The sequence below is a fragment of the Mirounga leonina genome, unplaced genomic scaffold, assembly GCF_011800145.1.
Source record: "Mirounga leonina isolate KUSES-001 unplaced genomic scaffold, KU_Mleo_1.0 Mir_114, whole genome shotgun sequence".
NCBI lineage: Eukaryota > Metazoa > Chordata > Mammalia > Carnivora > Phocidae > Mirounga > Mirounga leonina.
This window is the reverse complement of record NW_023270265.1, coordinates 53,251,873-53,277,208: the sequence shown is the minus strand read 5'-3', so window position 1 is coordinate 53,277,208 and position 25,336 is coordinate 53,251,873. Positions and strand designations below refer to the sequence as shown.

General features: G+C 57.3%; 1 protein-coding gene and 1 long non-coding RNA gene across 2 annotated transcripts in view; one reads left to right on the top strand and one right to left on the bottom strand.

The window, feature by feature from the left end:
- Positions 1 to 14,919, bottom strand: part of INPP5A (inositol polyphosphate-5-phosphatase A) — a 170,914-nt gene extending 155,995 nt beyond the window's left edge. Inside the window, exon 1 of the mRNA XM_034986502.1 lies at positions 14,569 to 14,919. Coding sequence (XP_034842393.1) covers positions 14,569 to 14,643 — 75 coding nt within the window. The 5' untranslated portion in view covers positions 14,644 to 14,919. The remainder of the gene's footprint in view (positions 1 to 14,568) is intronic.
- Positions 14,920 to 15,322: 403 nt separating this feature from the next.
- Positions 15,323 to 16,370, top strand: LOC118021017. The gene is made up of 3 exons (XR_004682082.1): positions 15,323 to 15,483; positions 15,904 to 16,132; positions 16,250 to 16,370. It is a non-coding gene; the product is annotated as an uncharacterized LOC118021017 (long non-coding RNA).
- The last annotated feature ends 8,966 nt before the right edge of the window (positions 16,371 to 25,336 follow it).

Here is a 25,336-nt window from a genome sequence, read left to right as displayed (position 1 = left end):
GACCACAGATACCCAGTGAGCGCACAGACAGACATGCAACGTTAGTCATCAGGCCACGCCAATCAAAACCACTTCACACCCACTGGGAAGTCAGAATCAAAAAGATGGACCACATGCTTTTAGACATGGAGAAAGTGGAGCCCTCATGCGCAGCTGGTGGGGACGCAAAACGAGGGGAAGCAGCCGCTCTGGAAGACGGTGTTGTGGCTCCTCGGAAAGTTAAACTCACAGTTACCGTGTGACCCAGCAACTACTCCTAGGTATGTGCCCGAGGGAATTAACAGCATACGTTCACACCAATGTTCCCAGGAGCACTGCTAATAATCGCCAAGTGTCCATCAGCGGATGAGTGGATAAAACGTGGTCCAGCCCCACAAAGGAACAGCATCCCGTCCTCAGAAGGAATGGAGCTCTGACGCATGCCACCACGCGGCCGAGCCTTGAAGCTGGACGAAAAACGACACGTATTGTCTGATTCCACTTCTAGAAAACCTCCAGAACAGGCAAATTCATAGACACAGAAAGATAAGCAGTTGCCGGGATATGGTGACTGCTGATGGGTGCCAGGTTTCTTTCAGGGGTGAAGAAAATGTTCTAGAATCATGTGACCCTTGTGAATGCCTATAAACACTGAACTAGACACACTGAAAGAGTGAGTCTCGGGGTATGTGAATTCTGTCTCCATTTGCAAGTAACAAGCACCATAATTAACGCAGCCAACGCACACCTCCCGATGGAGTGACCCACTCTCCACCGCGGGGCGCTCTCGCAACGCATGGCTGCCGTCGGCGATGCCAAGACCACTGGAAGTCTGGCCCTGAGGGAAGACCAGCGGGAGCTGCCTGTCCACCACCTGCCCTCTGGGTACAAAGGCCAGGACACACTGCCCACACGCATTACGCGATCCCTCCTCTGAGGCCACGGTATTTCTCCTGACACTCAGCGGCACCTTGTCCACTTGCAACCAGAGTCCATGAGATGGCAGGAACTCCACTCAGGGGGCTCAGGGAGAAGCAAGGGGACCTGTGCCCCAATGACTCTCTCCCCTCACAGTCACACCAACTCAGACAAGAGGCGAGAAAAGCCTACTTGGCCCTCCACAAAATGTACAAATGGCTATTCCCTTGATGTCTGCACATCGGGTCCCTCATCCCAACCATGGAGCTTATGGGGATTCCACGGCCCCAGGGACACCCACAGCCAGAGCTTCGCTGGGGAGGGATATGCTGCCACGAATGACCCCATGGCCCCAAGCCCACATGGCTCTGCACACATTCACCTGCCACCCAACCAGAAGCAGAGACTCATTCCATCAGTGAGTCCAGTGCCTGGGCCAAGGCTGCCCAAGGCCTGGCTCTGAGCGCGGCGTCTCGGGAGCAGTGGGACGCCGACCATGAGCGTGCTGGGGGAAGACCGATGTGTTTTGTGACATCGGCACAGGGGAGGAGGTTGGCCTACGTGTGACAAGGTGGAGCGGCCCGGGCTCCCTCTGCCCCTGCCCAGCGCCCCAGCACATCTGCCCAGACCTGGTAGCCCTGCGGACACCGCGGACACTCACAGACCCCCAGCTGGCTCCCCCAACCTGGGAACTGGACTTTCTCCAAGAAAAGCAACACACTGCTGGAGCCGAGTAAATTCCCAGTGGGAAAGTGTACCTCTACTCTTCCAAAACAGTAAAACTTTGTCTCTCGTCCATGGGCGCCTGGGTGGCTCAGTCGGTTAAGCCTCTGCCTCCGGCTCAGGTCATGGTCCCAGGGTCCTGGGATGGAGCCCCACATCGGGCTCCCTGCTCGACAGGGGGCCTGTTTCTGCCTCTCCCTCTGCCGCTCCCACTGCTTGTGCTCTCCCTCCCTCTCTGCCAAATAAATGAATAAATAAATAAAATCTTAAAAAAAAGAACTCTGCCTCTCGTCCATGGTGGAGATTCCTAATGCAGCAATTACCACAAAACACTGAAATCATTCCACGGTCTGTGCTGCTGGTGTTTAAGACAATTCAGAATGGCACGCAGGATACGGAGAAAGCATTGCAGGAAGCTTTCTGGGACACTCTGCCTGATTTTTTCATTACAGAAAACTAAAGCTATCCAGGTTATCAAGGCTCATAGACATCAATTTTCTCCCAGAATCTAGGATACATCCCTGAGTCCCCTGGTACAATTTTCTGACACTGAAAACAGACGTGGGAAGCACGCCCGTCAGTGCCTCTCCACCTGTCCTCCCTGGCTCCTTGGGAAGCGTTTGCGATGGACCCCATCCTTGAGGGGCTCACCTCCAAGGGCCCTGACCGTCTCCACTGCATTTCCCTGGGCTATTCGGAGCTCCTCACGCTTCCAGCCCGGCCCTGAGCACCCCCTTCTTCCCCTTCCGGACTGACTCACTTATCAGTAGTGAAAATACAGACGGCACAGCCAGTTCCAGTGACCCCAGCGAGCACGAAGAGGGAGCTAACCATCCATCTTCAAGGCCAGGCCCTGGGGGATGACGGTGGGGCCAAAGAAGTGGCACTCACACCTCACCGCGTCTTCCCACTGGGCCGCGGAGCTAGGGTCATCAGCTACAGGCCCCTGTGCACTGAAGGAGACCCACGCCGCCTCTTGGCCCACAGTGCCTGGTTTCCGCTACTCACTGGCCACACCAGGCCATGCTGACCACACCGCCCACGCGAGCCACATGGCTTCCCAAACAGGCCTGGCTCCCCATTTCCTGCCTCTGCTCCTGCCCTGCAGTGGCCCCAGAGGCCACCTCTTCCTTACTCTCCAGTTGGCTCCCGTGGCCCAAAGAGTTCAGGTCCTGGCCCTGGCCACTTACCCAAGAGGCTGTCTGTGGTCTCTGGGCCCAGGGCTTCTCTGGGCATCCTAAGACACCCTCAAGTCCATCTCCTGACACACCGGGCAGCTGGGGCAGCTGGGGCCCAGAGCGTGAGCCATGAGCCAGGCTGCCCCAGGGTAAGGCCCCTCTGCCCTGAAGGCGGGCTGTGCGTCATCCCAGTAAGACGTGAGCAGGAACCCCTGCCTCAGGGGGTGAGGCCCTGACCACGTGCAACGGTGCCTTAGACAAGGAACCCCAGCTCCTGCCTGCTGGCTCCTGGGGCCCTGCCCCCCAAACCCGAGCACACCTGTCCTGAAACGCCCCTCCCCCAACTCACAGGCCCCCTCCAGCCTCCTCACCTCAGCCAGAGGACCCTCCCTTCTCTGTCGTGCTCACCTGCTACCCCACAGCTCTCTGGGCTTCATCCTGCAGTCCCTCACGTCTCAGAAGAGAGCTGATAAGGTGGGCGTGGGAATGGGGGCGGGGAAGGCATGGGAGGGGCCTCAAGGACAGCCCCCAGGGGCCCTGGAGATGCTCCAGCGCTCAGCGCCCAGCTGCTGTCCCCAGCCAATTCAAGGAACTGCCCACAGAGGTGGGCAGGATGAGCATGCTGCTGGGAGCAACTGGTGTGGGGAGACCCAGGGTGCTCCCCAGTGCCCCCTGCCAAGGCTCCAGCCCCCAGACAAGGGCCCAGCCCTGAGGAGGCACTCACTAAGCCTACAGACACTGGAACCATGCTATGAACAGCCGGTAAAAATGAGCTCTCTGGGCCCTCATGGCCACAAGCCTGCAAGCGCAGCTCAGGCTGAACCTGGGCAGCACAGCAGAACCACCCACAACCCGGGAGCTCAGGCCTCCTGCCCCAAACTCCTCTCCAGCAGCACCAAGCGTGCCTGGGTTGCGGCAGGGAGGACAGGGCCCTGGGGGCTTCAGAAACTTAGGCCAGACCCCACCTGGCCCTGGCGGCCGTCCTGGACAGTCCCCGAATCGGCCACTGGGGCCCTGCGCTGGTTCCCCTGGCTGGTCAGTTCCTGCCACTCACCCACACTCTGCTGGGGGCATCAATCAGCACGACCCCCTCCCAGCAGCCCAGCCTCCCGCCTCCCACCTGGACAAGGTGCACGGCGCGAGCTGCTCGGGGCAGCACGGAGGGCGGTGATGGCGTTACAGCAAAAACAGGAAGTTGCAAAAGATCTGAAAAACCGTAAGTGATGGGGAAAAAAGCAAAACATGCGTCCCCACAAATTCGTTTGTCGTTCTTAAGAGAATGACTCCATCTTAACACAAACCCCAAATCTCCCCGAATTACAGTTCAGCAAAGAGCATGCTCTGCACGCAGGTGCTGGGCAATCATTAGCTGAGCTGGACAGAGGAAGTGCCCGCTGATGCACCCCAAGTAAGCCTGGGGCCCAGAACTGGCACAGGACTCTGAGAGCACGTAGAGGGCACGCAAAGGCAAACTGGGACGGGTGACTTGGTCCGTTCAACTCCTCCATGGGCGCCTCTCAGTGCCACGGCTCCCACCGGCTCTGCACAACGAGGCCTCACCAGGGTTTTACTTTTTTTTTTTTTTTTAAAGATTTCATTTATTTATTTAACAGAGAGACACGGCGAGAGACGGAACACAAGCAGGGGGAGTGGGAGAGGGAGAAGCAGGCCTCCCGCCGAGCAGGGAGCCCGATGTGGGGCCCGATCCCAGGACCCTGGGACCGTGACTCGAGCCGAAGGCAGAGGCCCAACGACTGAGCCACCCAGGCGCCCCCCCCCTTTTTTTTTCTCACCAGAATTTTAAAAGCACTGATCCAACCCAGATCTCAGCTCCATATGAGCAGATTCACCCAGCAAGTCAGAGCTCCCCCCAGCCCAACTCTGCACCGGATCGTCTTCCGGAGCCAGCAGGTACCCACCGACAGGGGCACAAAAGCCTACGTGCTCAGAGCTGGGTCATGCTTCCCATCCTCATCTGCTCTGTGGACCCCCGGCAGAATCCCAGGACTAAGGAGGAATGTGGCAAAAGAAAGCCCCTGATCCAGATGGACCACGGTACAGCCCCCTTCCAGGCAGGCCGCGGGGCCCCAAGCACAGGATGTGCCCTCACGCGAGGACGGCCAGGACCCTCCCACGGGCAAGCATTCGGGGGCAACTTCGGGAACAGAGTCACCAATTCACTGAAGCTGTCCACCTGAGGCAGTCCTTGCTGACCAGCTGGGTGCACCATGGAGTAAATAACATCCCCACATCAGCAGGACTATAAAAGGTCCCAGACACCCAGGAGATAACGGTAAACAGGAGGGGCCGTCACACCCAGAGGCTGGGAGAAGAGAATTCACCTGCCAGAGGCCTTCTCTGCCCCTCACTGGGGGCAGTGTCCTCCGCGTCCAGGCGCAGTGGGAGGGCAGGCTGTGGCTGCCACCTCTGCCCAGCTCTTACAGACTAAGGCCACCAGACTGACCCTCGACCCCATGCCTCAGCACCAGCCCTGCACAGACACGCACCAGCCCACCACCCACACCCGGCTGTGGGGCAGAGAGGTTGAGTCCCAGGAGCCAAGGGCGGCCGGGGGGCCCCAACGCAGCTGTCCTCGCTCCCGCCTTGCCTGCATGACCACACTGGAGGGCAGACACCGTCCCAGGGGCCTTCCATCCTCTTGGGAGGACCGGGCATCCCGTGTGCCTGGCCCGGAGAGGTGGCGCCGTCTCCCACGGACACAGTCAACAGTCTGCCAAACACCGTTCTCACGACAACACCATCATCAATGCCACTCTCATAGAGGTACAGCCAAGGACCGTCGGCGGACACCTAGTTTTTAAAGGCAGAGGCCAGAAAATGCAAATGGTGAGCACAGAGGCCTCCACCCCACGCCGCAGCGGAAGGAAGGCCTCGCTGCCCTGTGCCGGCCCCACGCGGCCCCGGGATGCGGAACGGTGCGGCTGCCTTGGAGCAGGTAGGCAGTGCCCGCCAAAAATAAATGCGTGTGTGTGGGGGGGGACGACGGTTCACAGCAGCAAGCCGGAAACGACCCTGCGTCCATCAACCGGAGAGTGGACACGCCGCGGGGCGTACACCTCACGGAACCCCACTCAACCCTAAGAAGGGACAGAAGTGTGACACAAACAGGTGGGCAGAAAACCGATACCAGGCACGAGGACCGCAGACCGTGAGATTCCGGCATTCGAGATCCCTGTGGAGGCAGAATTCTGGAGCCGGAGGCAGGGCCGTGGCACCGCGGGCCGCCGAGGGCCGCGAGGGACGTGCCCGGAGATGTGTGGGGACAGCCGCACCACTGCAGACGCCTCCCAAAGTCACTGAGCGGCACGCGTGCACGGGGTGAGCTGTGCCGCATGCAGACCGTCCCCAACAAAACGGCAGGGAGAAGGGCACGCTGGCGCCCGCAGCCCCAGCCGCCGACCCCCTCCCGGGCCGTGCGGACCGCTCTGACAGGGCCGGGCACCCAGCAGGCCTGCGGCTCTTCCGATTCCCTCCGGCCACCGCGGCAGAGCCCACATCCCACCCCGCAGCGGCTGCCGCTCGTGAGGCCGGCCCCGCAACACGTGCGACGGGATGACAGCCACACGAGCGGCCAAAACACAGCGTGACGAAAGGGGAAGGAGGGACAGCACAGAGCTGTCACAGTGCGCTGTCCCCAGAAGGGACACTACAATTCTGCCGGCCTGCACCGGGAGGCCAAAGGACTCCTCAGAACAGAGCAGCCTCAGGAGAAGCCCGACCACGGGAAAGCACACCCTGTCCAGGCAAGGGAGGAGCAAGCTGCCACAGGGGCCTGCTGGGGAAAGGGCGGGTCAAGAAGGCAAGTGGGGACGGTGAGGGGGCAGCCAGCACGCGCCCCGGACCCCCGGCAGGGGAGCAGGCCTGCCAAGGGCGAGAGCGCGAGGCTCGTTGGCGGCGACACCGGGCAGCACAACCAGGCCATCCCGTTGGCCAGACACAGGAGCCCACGCTCGGGGACAGGGGATGGACCAACCCAGCAGCCCGGGCACAAGTAAGGAAGCCTTGGGTGGGCAGGAGGGGACCGAGACCTTTGAAGGAAGGGGCCTGGGGACAGCTGACAGCACCTCACCCTGCCAGGCCCCCTCCTCTACGTGCCACAGCCCCGTGCCGGGTGGCATTCCTGCCTTCCTGGTGCACCAAAAGCCCAAGAGGGGAAGCCGGCAAGCCCCCGGTCACACGGGCTACACAGCCTGCCCCAGCCCCACATCTTCCTGTCACCACGTGGCCCTGCAGACTCCGACACGTGGCCTCACACCAGCACTGAGGGCAGGATCCCTGCCACCAAGACTCAGGCCTGGCCGTGCCTCCTGTTGCAAACCTCCAGGTCCTAGAATAACAGCAAGTCACTCCGGGGCCCTGAGACGTGGGACAGAAAAGGAGGGTGCCTGAGCCCAGGCCAGCAAGCCCTGGAGCAGAGCCAGGGCTGGACTCCGCCGGGGGTGGGGGGACGGTAACATGCCTCCAGGATGCAGTCCCAGACCCAGCTCCCGTGCTCGCGGCACAGAGCAAGGACAAGGCAGAATGGAAGGCCCGGTGCCAGGCTCAGGGAGGGCACAGATTCAGCATGGGCTCCAAGGCTCCGGGGCAGTTCACCCAGGGCGGGAACTCTGGGAAAGCTACCCCTAACACCATCACGTTCTGCTCAAACACATGAGGGGGTACAGCCCCAGCCCCCACGTCCCCACCAGCCCCCAACCCCAAAGAAGGGCCCCAGGCCCCTGTCAGAGTGAAGGAGGGAGAAGACAAGGGGCCTGAGCTCACAAAAACCCACCAGTGGGTCAGGATTCAAGGAACAGCTGACCCCAAGTCCATGCTCCTGGGGATGGGGTTGAACTATTCACCAAAGGGAAAACCCAAACCAGAGTCAGCATTCTCCTCGAGCCTGCGTGTCACCAGCGTGCTTCCCTGTCAGCCTGGAAAAGCCCCTTCTGTGTGCGGGCACCAAGACCAGCCACCAGGCAGAGCCCCATCACCCCTGACCCGCTCCGGATCGTCCCCACCCTGAGCCGCCGTCCAGGGACCGGGCCAGTTGTCAGTGGACACATCTAAGTGGACACTCTGCTCCAGCACCTTCTCTATCTCCCAAAACAGACCTTGTAAAGTCAAAACGTAAATTGTGAGCAACAATGCAGGCTCTCTCTCCATTCCCATCATCAGAGGCCAAGCAGAGGCAGGGACGGTAAGGAGAGCCTGCAAGATGGCAGAATCCCAAGATGCTCTCCCCAAACACAGGCCCGCGACGCAGCCCAGCCTTCCCTGGACCCACATGCAGGCTCTACCTCAAACCCTCCCACCATGGATTTACGGGAATCATCAGTCACATCAAGGGACTAATGTTCTCATCCCCCAAAGCCAACGGCTTTCACACGGGTTTCATTTTCAGTGCAACTGGATGAGCCACTGCTTTATCCTCATTCATCGCTAAAGGTAAGAAACCCCAACGGCTTCCTCATCGATGGCTCTGTGAGTACGCACACGACTGAGCTCTCCCACGAGCCCAAGCTCACGCCTGGAGCGGACCAACTCAGCACCCGCCCCTACCAAAGATTCAGTATCTGGACACTTGTCAGGCTCGGACACACACTGAAATATCATCTGCTGCCCCAAAAGGGAGGCTCTGGGGAGGGGGCCAAGGCTTCAGCGTTCTGTGACCACACGCCACACCGGGAGGAGGGGACCCAGAGCAGAGCCTGCCACCCCGAGCAGGAAGAGCGTTATGGGGCACCCCTCCCCGGCCTGGCCAGGCAGGAACTGGGCTTGAGCCTGCAGGCCAGCTACTCCCCCCAGTGTGTCTGGGGAGTAGATCGAGGAGGACAGTCTCAGATGCCCTAATTAATGAAGCAGCAAGAGAAGACAGAGGTCACGGACACTTTATGTTCACCTCGGGAACATGCTCTCTGCCACCTCTCTTCCCCAGCCCCCACAACCAAGTTGGAAGGACCCGGGGAAACATGGGGAAAACAGGGCTGTGTCCCAAGAAGTGACAACAGACGGGTGACCAACACACTGCCCAGGCCCTCCACTGCCATCCTGCCTAGCTGCCCGACCCCCACCTATAGGACCCCATTCCTGGACACAACCCACCTCCCAAGAGGAGACCCTCCTGCCCACCAGGATGCGGAAATGGCCAACACTTAAGGACCCAGTGCTCTGCCGGCCTGTAGCAAGCCCCCCCGCCACCCTGCTTCCTCATCACCCTTCCGGGTCAAACAGGGGCTCCACAAGGGCAATCCACTGGGAGGCAGGCCTGGGTCCAATTTCTGTAACTTCCAAACTGGACCCAACGTACCATGGAATCACACCTCAGCGCAGGTCTCTTCCCCCCAAAACCTGTGTACGACCAGAGACGGACCCAGGGCTGCGCTGGCCCCCCACCCCTGCTCTCTGGCTCCCAGAAGGGCACGTTGTCTGTGTGTGATGCAGGCTCTGAACTCAAATGGAGGGACCTTTCTCAGTGATGTCCCACCAGAATGCAACTTCTCAGGGTCACCCAGGCCGAGAGGCAGTGGACATAGATACAATGGTGCAAATACCCAACAAGCCTACCTGCAGTGCTCACTTCACTGGATTCAAAGCACGCAAAATACTGAACACCTTAAATGGAAGACGTGCCTCCCTGTGCCGTGGAAAGCATCCCTCAGCAGCTCTAGAGCTGACAGAGACCGGAAACGCCGAGGATGCCAGCATGGGCAGAGGACACCGTGAGCTCAGAGGCTGCTGGACAGCGATGGGACCCAGCCATCGGCAGGAGGGACGGGACACATGCAGCCTGCATGCAGGTCATCGGCAGGCTGAGTCCCAGTTCCTGCCCACGTCCGAGGTCGGCACCACGTGTCCGGGGTGAGAGGAGGTATGCAGGGTGCCGAGGCGGGTTTCCTGAGCAGAAAGAAGCGGCACCAAAGCCACACCGGGCCCCGGACCACCGCCTCATACGAGGCTACCACTGTGGGAAGAGGTCGATCCATACCTACAAAGAGTCCCACCCTCTGACAAACAGGCCAAGTTCCTACAGGGAAAGTACACTGAGATCTCAGGTCAGAGGCAATAATGCAAAAAAAAAAAAAAAAGTGCTGAGCCACCTCCAGCCTTGAACTCTCCCTGTGGGACACAGGGCTGGGGGAGCACGAAGGGGCCTGCGAGGAGGCCCGGCCCGGTCAGCCCCCACCCCTGCGCCTAACACCAGAGCCTGCTTCAGGGGCTGCGCAGACAGAGCCCATACCACGGCTTCGGAAACCCAATAGCCCCAAGCTCTGTGATGAGAACCCTCCACCGCAGCACTGCACTGGGCTTTCCCAGGCCACGGCGCGAGGAGCAGAGCCGATCCCACTGCGCTACAGGCTGAGCCCTGGGCCTGGGTCTCCTTCCTGGCCCCTGCCCATCTGCATGGACACGGTCCTTCAAGGCCTGAGTCCAGACAAGCCCCACAAGGGGTGAGGGTGGCCAGAGAAAGCAGCCAGTGCTGGGAGATGGGGTGAGGGGGAGAGCCCAAAGCAGGGGTGTCCACGCGGCCCAGGAAAAAGCCTTCGAAAAACAGATGACAAGGCCAGGAGGATGGGAAGCAACGAGAACCCTGGAACACGGCTAAGGGAAGGTGAAATGGTGCGGACGCTGGGCCGCGGTGGGCAGTTCCTCCAAAGGTTAAACACGGCGTCACCAAAGACCAAGCAGTTCCCCTCCTCGGCGCGCGCCGGGAGAAACGAGCGCACACGTGCACGCGAAGCTCAGAGCAGCCCACCCACAACAGCCAGAACGTGGAAACTGGCCTCATGTCCACCAGCTGACAACGGGTCAACAAACTGCCGTGAGTCCACGGGTGGGACAGCGTTCAGGCAGAGGCAGGAAAGAAGCACCAACACCCGCTACGTGGTACATTCTGACAACTCTGTGCCCAGCGAGGGAAGCCAGACACAAAGGGCCACGTATGTGACTCCAGGGACTCCAGGGACCCAGAGTAAGGAACTCCCTGGAGGCTGGAAGGAGCCTGGTGACCGCCAGGGGCTGGGGGCTTCAGGGCAGGGGGGCTGCTGAGGCACCTTTTGGTTTAGCCACAAAATAGGCTCTAAAATGGGCTGGTGAGAGCTGCAGGCGTCTGCAAACGCACCGAAAACCACTTCAGGGGCTGACGAGTATGACCGCGGAACGGCGTCTCAGTGACGCCATCGCCAGAGTCCCTGCCGAAGCAGAGATCCGTGCCGTCAGAGGCCACCCAGAGCAAGCAAGACAGCCGGGAACGGACACCAACCAGCCCTCCAGCTTGGGCCTCCGTGGATTCCACCGAGCCCGTGTGACCAAGTGCTGGGACAGGAGCTGGGAGAAGGCGGGAAAGGCAGCCAGTAGAGATGGCCCCACAGGCAGGCAGTACTAGCGGAGGGGACGCGGGGTTCAGGGAGCTTTCAGGGCGGGACGGGAACAAGGGCAAAGAGAGCCAAACTGATGGTGCAGGAGACAGAGGGCCATGTGCCCAAGGCACCGCGTCCTGCAGCATGGGGCCCAGGGGAGGGTCCCACGGACACCTGCTGTTGGAAAGGCCCCAGAGGGTGCAGCCAGCTTACCAGCTCTGCAGGACTCAAGGCACAACCGGTCAGCAGGCCCTGGGGAGACGGCTGCTCAGCCGTTGACCAAGCGAAAAGGGGAAACCAGCTCAGAACTGACACAACTCTGAATACGCCGCAGGACAAAGGCCCCGCTGACCCCCAAGGGCAAGCTGTGCTCTCAGACCTCTGCCACTCAGCTAAGTGCCTTTCCCAAGAAACAGCCTTGCCGCGTTAGGGGGGGACCCAGCTCTGAAACCACAGCAGCAAGAATCCACCTCTGAGTTCATTTCTAGCAACAACATAAAGAACAAAAAGCTAGAAACCTCCCTTGTCAAAAATCCGGCCATCTCAAGCAAAACAAGGAGGTGTGCAGCCCTGGCCACCCCTTTCCAGGAAAATGGGTGGTGACAGCAGGAGTCTAACTGGGGATTATTGCAAAAGAGCCGCAGGGCTCTCAGGAGGCAATCTGGCGGTCGCAGCAAACCTGGAGAAGCCGCCTCTAGGCCCCCAGCCAGGGAGATGCTGTGCGGGTTCAGGAAGGGCCACCAGCGAGGACCGAGGGTCTCGGGGTCAAGCCCAGGAGGCCTGGCCCGGGGTCTGCCAGGGCACAGCCATGCTCACAGTAACACAACACGACAGCCTCCTCTTCCCAGCCTGGGTCCTGAGTGACTGGCGGAGCTTTCCAGAGCGTGTATGACATGTGAGGACATCACCATCCGGACTGCTAAAGCAACGTGCTCGGTTTCCGCTCCTCTCAGGGTGTCCCTACCAACGTGGTGTAAACACTGATAGTCATAACCAAGTAACCCGGAGCTCTTTGGGGTCCTCCACAATTGTTCATACTCCACGGGTAACAGTGTGAGAACCACTGTGGGGCAGCTGTGAGAACCCCCTTGTGGGTAACGTCGCAGGGGAGGAGCAACCAGAGGGCCCTGGGGGAGGACCACTGCACCAGCCACGCGGGGGGACACGAGCCAGGGGCACTGACAAGAAAATAGCAGCCTGCCAGACAAATCTCCTCAGCGTCCCCTGCAGATGGGGGAAGGCTGCAAGACCTCAGAAGCGCGGATGCATCACCGACCCGCACGCGGCCTTCACAGCACGCCATGCCTGCGTCTCACCCAGACGCCCCTCCCACGATGACGAAGCCGGGCAAGAAAGCATTCCTTCCCAGGCCACCTTCTGAAGACAGTCCCCCCAGCATGGGTGCATGCCGTGCACACACAGTCACCAGGCAGATCTTCTGAAACCTGCCATACACCATGGAAGCAACACCCCTTCACTCAAGACTGCTCTCGCCAGCCAGGCCTCCCTGTCACAAGCACCAACACACGGCTCTCAACCACAGCAGGCGCCCCAGAGCGTGGGGGAGCCTGGCCAGCGCCCACCCCACACCACCGAGGGAGGATGGCCGCTGCCCCCAAGGCTGAGCTCCGCACGCCCAGAAACCTCTGGGTTACTGGCAGATCCTTGTCTACGGACCTTCACATCGAAAGGCGCCCTGCAAAATTACCCTGTGTGCACTGATTACCAAAACAAATGTTCCTTCCAGATGTAAACATGATGCCAAACTCCATACAGCCATCAAGAAAAAAAGAAAATTCAGAGACATGTTGGCAAACAAAAGCAAATTAAGTTATCCATTTTAACGTCAACAGAGAGAAGCGTGCATATACAGCTGAAACGCAACAGAAACGCTAGAACTCAGAATCAAAGATTACTGGAAAGAATGTTTGCACAGCAAAATTCTTTTCCCTTTGAGACTCAAAGGCCCCACCATGCTTAATTTTCCTGACATTTCTGAGGCTTTGAAGCCTCAGCGAACGGATCTGAATCATCTGAGCAAAACCATGTTATAGTGGCGTGTTACTGGAAAGCTGAGAATAGAATGCTAAATATACAGACACACACCCATCCAGGGCACTTTTGTAGAAAATGATCAAACGCGGAACTAGATAAAGTTGTCCGAGGGAAACAGGGAAAACAGTTCACCTCCAACGGGGAAGCAGAATACACGGACGCCTGGAAGTTAAAATGAGAAAAAAACCCACAGAAATAGCACCTACTTTGTGTCAAGGAAAGCAAGCCCAGCCCGTACATGACCTTAGCTCGCTGAAACCCTTCACCCATGCCCGCTGCCGGCAAAGGAAGGCTCGGCAGGACGCCAGAACCTTCTCCCGGAATCCAAGTCCTGCCTGTACCACTGGACCAGCCCACGCCCACTGCCCACCTAGCGAGGCCTCCACAGGCTCCATCTGTGCCATCACCCTTTTCTCTTAAACAAGCATGCCACTTGGAGTCGCATTCTGCTGTATTTGGGTTGGCAGTGCGAGGACCGACAGCGAACTAGGTCAGCCTGGGCCTGCCTCGGAGTTCCAGGCGCCCCAGTCCCTGGCTCCCTCGGCCCCGCTCGGCCCACGGGCAGCCGCCCCCGCTGCCCTGGGCGGCCGGGTGGGAGGCCCCCAGAGGTAAAGGCCTTGGGCAGTCACATCCCTCTTTGGCCCTGAAAAGCTTGCCGGCATCTTTCTCTTTCATAAACAAGACACAGCCTCCTCCACCGCCGCCCTTGTTTGAAAACTAGACAGATACTAAGTTACAAGGTAAAACCAGGGCGCCAACCCCCGGAGCCCGGGTGAGCCGCACACAGCGGGCCGCACAGCCCAGCGGACAAGGCTAGCCCACCGGCCAGGGGCGCGGTCAGAAGTCAGGGGTCAGGGTTCTGGGCTCAGTGTTCAGGGAATACACGAGGGGCCGGGTCGCGGCTTGGGGCCAGTGCACGAGGGTCCTCGTATCAGGATCTGGGGACCTCGGACAGGGATTAAAATCGGAGTTTCGGGCCCTGGTTTCCGGGGCCCGGCTCTGAGGTCGGGGTTCAGCCTATGCAGTCTGGAGGCCAGAGGTGGGGGACCTGGATTCCAGGGTTCGGGGCAGGGTTCAGGGTTCAGGGCACTGGTTCAGGGTCTCAGGATTTGGGGGTACGAGGGTCTGAAGGGCCCAGATTCAGTGTCCACGTCCTGGGGTCTGAGACTCAGGGCTTCAGTCCAGAACCTGGGGCTCTGGGGCTCAGGGATGGGGACCAGGACAAGGGTCCTGGGCTCCGGGGGCTCGCGGCCCAGGGCCGGGGCCCAAGTCCGGATCGCGGGGTCCGGGGAGTCCCGGGGGTCCCGGGGCTCGGGGCCGGGCTCGGGGTCGGGGTCCGGTCGCCGGGCACTTACGTCGTCGAACAGCGAGCCCACGTTGGCCGTGACCAGCAGCACCGCGGTGCCCGGGGCGGCCGCCTTCCCCGCCATCGTGGCCTGGGCCGGCGGCGGCCGCTCACGCGGGGCCGGCCGGCCGGGGTCTCCGCGGGCCGCGGCGTCAGCTGCGCCGGGGGGCGGCCCCGGGGCGCATCGCGGGCTCGGCGGGTCGGGCCGGGCCTGGCCGGGGTACGGCCGCGCGCGCTCACTCGCCCTCGCTGCTCCGCGGCCCCGCGTCCGTCGCTCTCCGCCCGCGCCTCACCGCGGCCCGCGCGCAGCCATTAAGATCGCCGCCACTCAAGTTCCCGCAGCCGCTGCCGCCGCCGCCGCCGCCGCTACCGCTGCTGAGGCGAGTCCCGCCCCGAGCCGGGGGGCTGGGCGTGCGCGGGGCGGGGCTGGGCGTGCGCGGGGCGGGGCGTGCGTGGGGTGGGGGCCTAGGGAGGGGCGGGGCCTCGGGCGGGCCGCCGGGGGAGGCCCGGGAGGGGCGGGGCTGCTGGAGGGGGCGGGGCCACTGGGAGCGGGGCAGGGACTGCAGAGAGACCCAGCGACGGGCGGGGCGCGGCCTAGCGGGGGCGGGGCCTGGGAGGGGCGCGGCCTGGCGGGGGCGGGGCCTGGGAGGCGTGCTTCCTGCCCTCCCTTCGGTCAGCGGCCGCCCCGCCCCGCCCCTCCCCGCGCAGAGACTGCGCACTGTCTCCGCCCTCCGCACTCCTGTGACGTCACGGCCCGGCAGCGACCGTCCTCCTTAAAGGGGCCGCGTGCTGACCTGAGCGCTGCCTGAGCAGAGGGGCTCCTAGGGGGTGGTCCTATGGCCCGCGCCTGACCCACGGAAGTGGAAGGCGGTGTCCCGGGACATTTAATTAACTCTCACACAGACCGCGTGGGCCCCCACCCAAGGTGGGGTTCAGAGGGGCGTGGAGGCCTGGGCGGGACAGAGGCGCAGGAGGGGAGGTGGGCGGGGGTCTCGGGGCAAGGGGACGCGAGGCGCGGGCTGGGGACGCGGCTCTCGGGACGGGGGTCGTGGTCGGGGCGGGGGCCGCGGGAGCCGGGGTCTCAGGGCGGGGTCGCGGGCCTCGGGACGAGGGTCTCGCAAGTGGGGCTCGGGGTCCCAGGTGGATCTCAGAACTGTTATCAGTGAAGCGTTTTCAGGCAAAGGCTGTCAACAGGCGCCTGGCCGCGCAGCGCGCCTCTGAGCCCCGGTCCCCTGCCCAGGCCAGCACCAAGAGCTGTGCCCGCGTGGCTGGGACGGGGTGGCCAGAGCCAGGACCAGCGTCCGCCAGGCTGGCCTTCAGCAGCTGTGCGCTCTTTAACCTGCAGGGTCGGTAGGGACAGCGGGCAGCTGGGCCCTTGCCAAGGAAGGCATCCCCTCTGGAGTTAATCAGGGGATCCTGCTTACAGCGACCACCTAGCCTCTCCACCAAAGCCCATTTGACTTAGAAACCACCGTCTAATTCATTCAGCAGGGGTGATCATGCCCACCCAGAATCGGTAAGGTGAAGCCCCAGCCTCCAGTGTGTCTGGACGTGGAGATGGCATCTACAGGGAGGTAATTCAGGTTGCAGGAGGCCATAAGGGTGTGTCCCTTTCCCAATAGAATCAGTGTCTTTATAAGAAGAGGCCCAGAGCACATGCTGTCCCCCACACACCCTCCCACTCCCAACAGAAATCAAAGAAGAGGTCATTTGAATGGACAGAAGGTGGCCGTGGACAAGCCGGGAAGAGAGCGCTTTCACCAGAAACCAGACCCTGTGGGAACTTGATCTCAGACTGTGGGTGTCCAGAACTGCGAGAAATAAATTTCTGTTGTTTAAGACACCTCTTGTGTGCATTCTGTGGCAGCCCAACCAATACAGCATCTCTTGTTGACCTTTTTGCAAAATCAGCACTTGCTAAGGACAGCCTTCATAGAGAGCAAATGAGGTATCACCAACGCCCGGGACCTGCTTCCTGAGAAGTAGCATGGCCTCCTGCCCTGCCCTCGGCTGTGTCTCCCCTCACACCTCTGCACTCCCTGGCCGAGGAAGCTCACCTGCACAAGCATGAGCTTGTTTACTCTGAGACTGTGCCTGAATTAGAGAACACCCAGCCCCGTGCCCCACCCTCGCCCAGCACCCACCCTCCTGGCTTCCCTGTTTGACCCCTCCCGCCATCTCCAAGCCGCCGACAGGCCTTCCTATCCGGTGGATGTGCTGGCCCTTCACCTTCAAGAAGAAGGATTTGCAGCCCAGCAGCATGTGCCCCTTCTCTGCCCAGCCACCCCCTGCAATGTCATGCCATCAGCTCACAAGCATGCTGCAGTGTCTCAGATCCTATGAGGTCCCCCATGTCCTATGCCCCTCCTTACCCTTCCATCTCTGCTGTTTACTGCAAACCTTCTCCTACAAGTGACCAGTCTGCCTCAATTGCCAACAGGCCACTCTTCCAGGCCCTCAGCTGCTGCTTGTGCCCACACCCCAGTGGGGCCATCCTCACCGTTAGCACTGGCTTCCTAATTCAGCAGCCAGTCCCCACCCCTGGCTTCCACCCACCTGACTTACCCTCCAGAAACAGGGTCCGCCCTGGTGACCATGACATTTGCGATCTCGGTCCTCCCTCTGGCTGCCCGTCCCCTCAGCCTCTTTTGCTTGCTCCTCCTGATGCTCCCCCAGGCTCAGTCCTGGTTCCTCCTTCCTTTGTGCATACACTCCCTGCCAATCTCCTCAGACTTTTTCCAGGTGCCTGCAGCTGCACTGGGAAGGGCTATTTCAAGGCCAGCAGACGGCAACAGATTCCACAGTCACTCCTTCCTCCGGAGGCTCACACTCCAAAGTGCCCACTCGCTGATGCATGGAGCCCACGGCCCCCTCAGGCCCTTGGCAGCCTTGTTTGACTCTGTGCCCCAGAGGCGACTTTGCTGGCTTTCTCTGGCCCATCCGGCCTCTCAGATGCTCCTTCCTCCTTCAGACTCCCCCCACCCGGCCCACCCACCCAGTGCCATGCACACCATCACACCAGCTTTCCTTTCCCCTCGGCCGTGGGCTCCGCCTCCCTGCCACTCCGGCGCAGCCAGCCACAGAGAGGTAACAAATCCGTGAATCGGAGCCACGTCAGAGCCACCGCCGTGCCTGGATCCAGGGCTACCTGACTTTCAAAGAGATACTGAACCCTACACCTCCCCTAAGTTAAAAGCCACATTCATAAAATCATGGGTAAAAAGGGGGCTTACTGTTCCTCACATGTCCTTTTTTGCCTTTGGAACATTGTCCCATGTCTGGATGTTTCCTTTGCCAAAAGAGTAATACCATTTTTTAAGTTTTGCGACTTATTATAAGTTTTGCAAAGCCCACTTACCCAGCTTCAGGAGAGGCCTGGTCCCCTGGCATCTGGGTCTGCATCTGCCCCTGCAGTGAGCAGGGCAGGGGAGGGGAGGTGGAGGCGGCCTGAGGCATGACACTGATTCTTCCGTAGAAGCCGGCGGGCTCCGACCCAGCCTGCTTGGCCAGATGTTCTCAGGGCTCCCAGACAGAGTTTGGCCAAGTCTTTTGTTAAACAACAATATGCTGTCAGCTGCTGTTTTTAAAAGAACAGCATGTTAGCCACTGAGACCATATCATGACTTCATTTAAGACAGGAACCGATTTATTTATGGATTCGTATCATCCGATGGTGGAGAGGTTCGCAACTGGGATTCCTTATCCACAAGCATGCTTAGAAGTCCTCCTTCGGCCGCTAGATGGATAGATGCACGGCACTCTGTGGTTGCAGAGTGTGTTCCAATCATGTGGTCCTCCACTTTCAACACTCCTGCCCGGGGTGTGGGGAGGGGTCACCCTTAGTCCGTTGTACACAGCACACTGGGTCCAAGGTCTCACTCAGGCTGATTCTGTGCATAGAGCTCGGCCGGACCCACAGTGAAGGAATCCAGGGCTCCGTCCTCTTGCTGAGGGGCCGGACTCAGTTGCTTTAGCCAGAGGCATATTTGCCGTTAGTAAGTCAACGGCAGCTTGTTACTTCACACTCATCTGGGAAAGGGAGGTTTCTGTCCTTCTGAATTATTTGGATTCTTTCTTCATCAGTCAGCTCTCTCCAGTAACAGCGATCACTTTGCAGGCACCCATTGTGTGTGAGGTGCTTCACAATTGTTATTTCTAGTCCGCATGAGCAGTCATATGAGGTTTGTATCTGTTTTATAGATAAGAAAACCGAGCTTCGGGAGTAAAAAGCTGGCCAGCTCCACACAGCCAGCCCGGGCAGAGCCAGGACGCCAAGCCGCCGCGATCCTCAACAGCACGTGCGGCCTTACCCTCCGTCCACGCGCTCGTTCCTTTACTCATCACTTATCCATTCGGTGAGTCTTTACTGGGCGCCCTCCCTGTGCTGTGCACCACCCCGGACGCCAGGGAAGAGGTGCTAACCGTGCCCAGGAAGCTGAGATCACAGCGGGAGAACCGGCCGGAAACGCACACGGGGCCACTGTAATGAGGCGGCACCGTGCCCGCTTACCGAAAGCCTCCTTAGGAAAGCCGCACGCTCATCGTAGAATATCTGAAGTCTGTGGACCTGCACCAATCGTGGTTAGGAGCCACAACGGCTCATGGTTTCACGGCAAACAAACCACGCACTGTGACTCCTTTGACGGGACCTCTGTTAAGTACCGTTTACACTTTGCTCCTCACCCAGCGGATCAGGCCATACACACGGTCCTGGCTCCTCTGTTTAAAACCCAGCACTCTAATGTAAGTGCTTTCTGACACGACTGAAAACTCTCCCTGGAGGCTTCTAATGCCTGAGTCGCAGACGCCTGACAGACACATCGTGTTGCGAGGTCAGGTTGTTTCCATTTCTGCACATCAATCCAGTGCGTTCAGAAAAGGCGTTCGACAAAATCCAGCAACTTTTTGTGATTAAAAACTCTTGGCAAACTAAAAATAAAGGGGACTTCCTAAATCTCATAAGTGCATCTGTGAAAAATGTGTACAAACACCGTATGAGCGCTGACAGACACTGCTTGTTGCCTGAGTTTCAGGACAAGGCAAGGGTATCCACTCTTCTATCCAACATTGAACTAAAGATCTATCTGTGCAACAAAGTAAGAAAAAGAAAGAAAATGCATACAGATTGGAAAGGAAGAGGTAAAACTCCCTTTGGCTTCAGGCAACATGATCATTGACATAGAAAATCCTAAGGAATCTACAAAAAATACTACCAAATAAATGAATTTACCAAGGTCATGGAATGCAAGTCAATATTCAGAAATCAATTATATTGCTGGATATTAGAAATGAGCATTGGAAAACAAAACTTTAGATCATTTCCATTTACAAGAGCCCCAAAATTAAAATGTTTATGAATAACTATAACAAAGGATGAGAAGACCTCTATGATGAAAACCGCAGAACATGGAGGATTGAAGCTAGAGGAGATCGTGGAAATGGGGAGACGTACTGTGTTCGTGGGTTGAAAGATTCAGTGATGTTACGATGTCAGTTCTCTTCAGTTGAGATTTAGATTTAACGCAATCCCACTCTTTTCAGCTGGCTTCTGTTTTTTGTTTTAGAAATTGACAGGTTCATTCTAAAATATACTTGGAAATGCAAAGTACCTGAACAGCCAAAAGAGTTTTGAAAAAGAGGAACAAAGTTGGGGTCCTCACCCTGCCTGATCTCAAGACTTATAAAGCTATCGTAATCGAGGCAGTGTTTTATTGGTATAAGGATGGGCCTGAGGATCAGAGGAACAGAACGGAGAACCCAAAAGCAGACCCACATTCATGTGGTCCAATGGTTTAGACAAAGATGCCGATTCGATGGGACAGAACTGTCTTGTCAACGAACAGTGCTGGGATCAACTGGAACAAAGCAAACCCTGACTGACCCTTACACACACACACGACACCAAAATTAACAAAAGACGGATCACAGACCCGCACGCAAAAGCTAAAGCAATGATACTTCCAGAGAGTATTGGAGCAGGCACAGGTTTCTCAGAGAGAAGGACACCAAAAGCACTACCCACAAATGACAAAAAAGGGGGGGGTAAGTTGCACTTCATCAAGATTTAAAAGCTACGTTTTTTTGGCTCCAAAGTCCCTCCCGAGGATGGAGAGCATATGAGGATACCATGCGGCAATAGGAAGAGCATGGCTCAGTCTCCGAAACTCCACGGTGAGCAAAAGCCAGACACAGAGTGTGTGCCCCCCGATTGCACGCATTCGACGTTGTGCCCCACAGTGACAGGAGCAGGCTGGCGGCCGCCCCCCACAGGCAGGGGAGGACCGAGTGCAAGGGAGCCAGAGGGTGGGTGCGATTTGGCGGGAAATACTCCCCTCTTGATTGTGGAGGAGTTACGTGGTGCATACATTTGTCAAAACTCATGGAATGGCCCGTTCAACACAAATGGATTTCATTGGACAAAAGTGGCACCTTGAGGCTGACCTTCTGAGCCTGGAAAGGAAGTGAATGAATGGTAATGTTTATGGACATCTATTTCTCACGCATGACGACACAAACCCCAAATCCTCTAAACCCACATAAAACCCAAATCCTCTAAAATCAGAAAGTTGGTTTTAAACTCGTTTGTGGGCATGACCTGAACTAAAGTAAGACAGATTAGGGTCCTTGCGTGCTGGCTTATTACGAAAATCCTTATGTGTTGTTTCTGAAACATCGAAACATGTGGATACAGGATTCTCTCCCAGGACCTGCTGTCTGTGACCCATCATACGCAGAAGATGCAGCCTATCGTCTTCCTAAAAATCTAGGGGGGAAATTCTGAATTCTGAATTCTATCTGGTCCCAAGGGTTTCAGGTAAGAGATTGCGGAGCTTTAATTGAAACAATACATGGGAAAACAGACCACATTCAGATCTGCATGTTTAATTCCTTAGAAAAGGCACTGTGAGCATCACGTATCTCAAAACCTAATAACAAGAGGCTGCATGACACGCTTCCTCTTCCTCAGAACCTGCAGAGCTGTCTGCCCCTGGGTCCTGGGGCCGTGAGTGGCCTGCTGCAGGCTTTCCATCCTAACCTACCCAGGGAGGGAGCCAGGGAGGGACACGGGGGGCACCTGCTGGGAAGAGGTCTGGGCCCCGGGAAACAGGACCCCTGCTCCAAAGAGCATCAAACACCCTCTCCCAGACAGAGTGGGGTGGTGGCAGCCTGTGGCTTAGGTCTTGTCCCCCCTGCTCCACCCAATGAAACATAATCCTCCATGGAAGTGAGTCCCTGATCAGGAGGATTGGGCATATTATCACTATACGTGTCACCATCCTTGACCAAGAGGATGCCTAGCTCTTGGAGAGAAAGCCCGAATCCACGGGTGGGACCCAGTGTGCAGGACTTCGCATTCTGCTCCATAGACCTTCAGTTTCTCCTGTTGGATTTGTTCTTAATCAGCTCCATAAGATGAATGGCACCCATCATTTTTCCCAGCAGGGTTGAGCTATCCAGCCTGGGCCTTGCAATCTGGACGCCACACGAGCGCTGGCCAATCCCCACACTTCCTTGTGGCCCTACCAGGGAGTGAGCTTCTCACGGCTGTTTTCACTCCACTGGACTTTGGAGGAGATTAGAGAGTGGCTGTTGGTCTCCCTGGGCACAGTCCCCGTTGCTGCTACAAGTGAGATGCATGTGTGAGCATGCAAGGCCTGCTTTTCTGGGAGGGCAGTTATCTCCTCTCCTTTGGCAGAAACAGGGCATTGACATGGCCAAGTTCTCCACATAAAATTATGCAGGCAGAAAATGTTGCCACGTCCTGGGATTTGGGCAAGCAAGTGCCCACCAGATGACCTTGGGGCCAGCCCTTTGTGCCACAAGGACAGTTTCCAGAATCACCAAGCGTCCCCAAGAGAACTAAAGCAAAGTGAGGAAAATTATACAAGCAGAGTCTGTCTCTGAGTTAAAGTCTTTTAAAGCAGTCGAGGCTTCCGACGTGGTGTCAGTTCATTCTGAGCATAAAGCCAGAGGGCCAGGACCTTCTCCTGCGGATACACGTTTGGAGGAACACCAACTCTTGCTGCGAGAACCAGCATCGCGATCTTGGCCGTCCAGTCTCCACGTCTCCGGGTCCTCAACTCAGCTGTAACTTCTGCTTTGTAATTTTGTATTTATGAAATCAGCCTTGTAAAGATTCATGACTATCGTCCATTTCTCGAGTCTTCCGGAGACCAAACGTGTCCCGACAGTATTTTAAAGAACCGCCCCCACCCCACGTGCGTATCTAAGGCCTCAGTCAACGGCATTTTGTGAGTGCGGGTCTCTTTCCCCTTTCCTCTGAGCTCCATGTAGAGCAGCTCCTGCCGCTCGATGCGTTGGCGCACCCAGAACGTGAGGCTCGCTGGCCCGCAGGAACCCAAGCAGCCGGGAGTGGACGGACAGAGAGGCGAGCAACACAGGAATAAATGATTTCACTAAGTTGAAGTAATGTTTATGTCATTGTGAGCAGTGGCCTGTTCGAAATCAAGCCTTGCTCCTGCCACACACATAGCACATTTCTGGTAAAACTGATTTTCCAGCGCTTTGTGTTTGCTGACAACCACGTTTGCTTTGGTGGATCCTCATCGACAATGTCCTGGCAGTGTTGTGCCTCCGTCTTAAAGGAAAGTGGCAGAAGCCCCAGAGTGCTGTGGTCCGTGGCCTACGACAGCCGAGTGCTCCAGGTGCTGTACACAGTCCTACAGCGCAGGACTGAGCGTCAGGCACCGGCTCTGAAGTGGGTTCTCTTCCTGGTGAGAGCAGTTCCCACAACAGCTTGGGGTGAACGGGAAGCAGGCCCCAAGGCTAGGACGCCTCCCTGGGACCGGTCCCTTGCGGACCTGGACTCCAGGGCTGAGGGTGGTGGGAGGCCGCTGTGGAGGGGGGCAGGGAGAGGCAAGGCCCAGCTAGCCAGGGAGGCGTGGGGAGGCCTCGGTGGGCCTCCCTCCCTGCAGAGTGGGAAATCGGAGCGGGGAGGGGTTCAGGGCCCCGTGGAGGCCGCTGGACCCTCAGAGCGGCGCAGCGGCAGGGTCCATCCGTGATGGGAGGCAGAGTCCTGCGCAGACTCGGGGAGCAGACGTGCCCTCACACCAGCAGCCCGCTCCTGGCAACGTCCAGGCAGAGCCCCCGGAACATCAAATCAAAGAGGGAAATGCTGTTGGCGCTTGAAACAGTCCGTCTGTGAAGGGAGCGCCTCTCCGCCCGGCTTCTCATCGTGTTTAACAAGGGAGGTGTCCTGTGTTCAGGCTCAAGTCCCTCTGACTGTATTCTTGAGCTAGTTTTTCTGAGTTTAAAAAAGGGAAAAGGAAAACAAAGAGCTGATCGCTACACCCTCTGGAATCGTTTTTCATACGTTGGAGGACAATCATCAATTCGCTACTCGGGCCCCATCTGCTCGTGGCTGAATTATCCTGGCCTCATCCTGGTATGGGTCATCCTCCAGGGTAATCCGGAACGCCAGACCTCACCCTTACTACACACACACTGTGTTTCCAAATCTCTTTCTATTTACAATATTTATTTATTTCTAGCCAGTAATACCTTATGAAACAGGTTCGCTCATGAAAAGAGTATTGACTTCGGTATAATTACAATTAACGCAGCTAGAAATACCTCCTCACTCGTTTGCGTGAGCTGCTTTAATTCACCATTTGTGTGTAACCAAGGATAATTCGAGTCTAATGAGAAAAATTAGGAAAAACCAAATATTTCATTTTCCAATTATATTTATTTATGGTTTTTTTGCTTCCTCAATTAAACAGAAATATATCATTAGTAATATTAAGAGAATTCTGATATTATATGATACATTCTTTTATCTGGTAGGAATTATTTATTACCCTTTCAATTATAAAATTAAAATACATTAGTCTCAAAACAGGCCTTTCTACTAATGTAAAGATTCTTATATGTCCTTCAGTGCAATTTACTTTTTTTCAAAAAATGTCATACATACTTCTCAAGTGTATTTCTGGGTATTTTAGTCTTTTGTCCTGTCGTTAGGACTACGACTGGCTTCTTCCACACATTTCAAACTACCATAGTTTGTACACAGACATGCAGCTTAATCTAAATGTGCATTTGACATTTAAAAACTATCACTTCTGGTTTTCTCTCTATAATAAATTCCTAGACATTCTCTCGATTTTTCAGGCAGGCAATCACATTAACAGGTTTGATATTAAGGTATTCATTCTATTCAAAGCTAAGTTTAGATGCACCCGGAAATGAAAAACGTAGGACAGATTGTTTTTTTTCAAACCACAAATAGATTGAATTAAACTATTTGGTTTTTGAAATATGAGTCAAGTAAAATATTTACTTTATGACATGTCCTATCATAATTTTTTAAATGCAGTACCTTTTTTTTTTTAAAGATTTTATTTATTTATTTGAGAGAGAGAGAGAGAGAGAGACAGCGCGCGCACAAGCAGGGGAGGGGCAGGGGCAGAGGGAGAAGCAGGTTTCCCACCGGGCAGGGATCCCGATGCGGGACTCGATCCCAGGACCCTGGGATCATGACCTGAGCCAAAGGCAGACGCTTAACAGACTGAGCCACCCAGGCACCCCACTGAGCCACCCAGGCGCCCCATAAATGAAGTACCTTGCAGGGTAAACCATTTCAAGCATCCATGACAGGAAGGGCCGCCCGGCAGGCGCACCAGGCCCTGCGGACAGAGGCTCTGCCCGTGAAGCCAATGCCCCGCGGCACGGCTGTCTTTCACTTTTGCTTTACTCCGGTCGCAGATCCCTCCTGCCAGTGCTCGCAGAGGCTGACAGGAGTCGTTGGCCTGAAA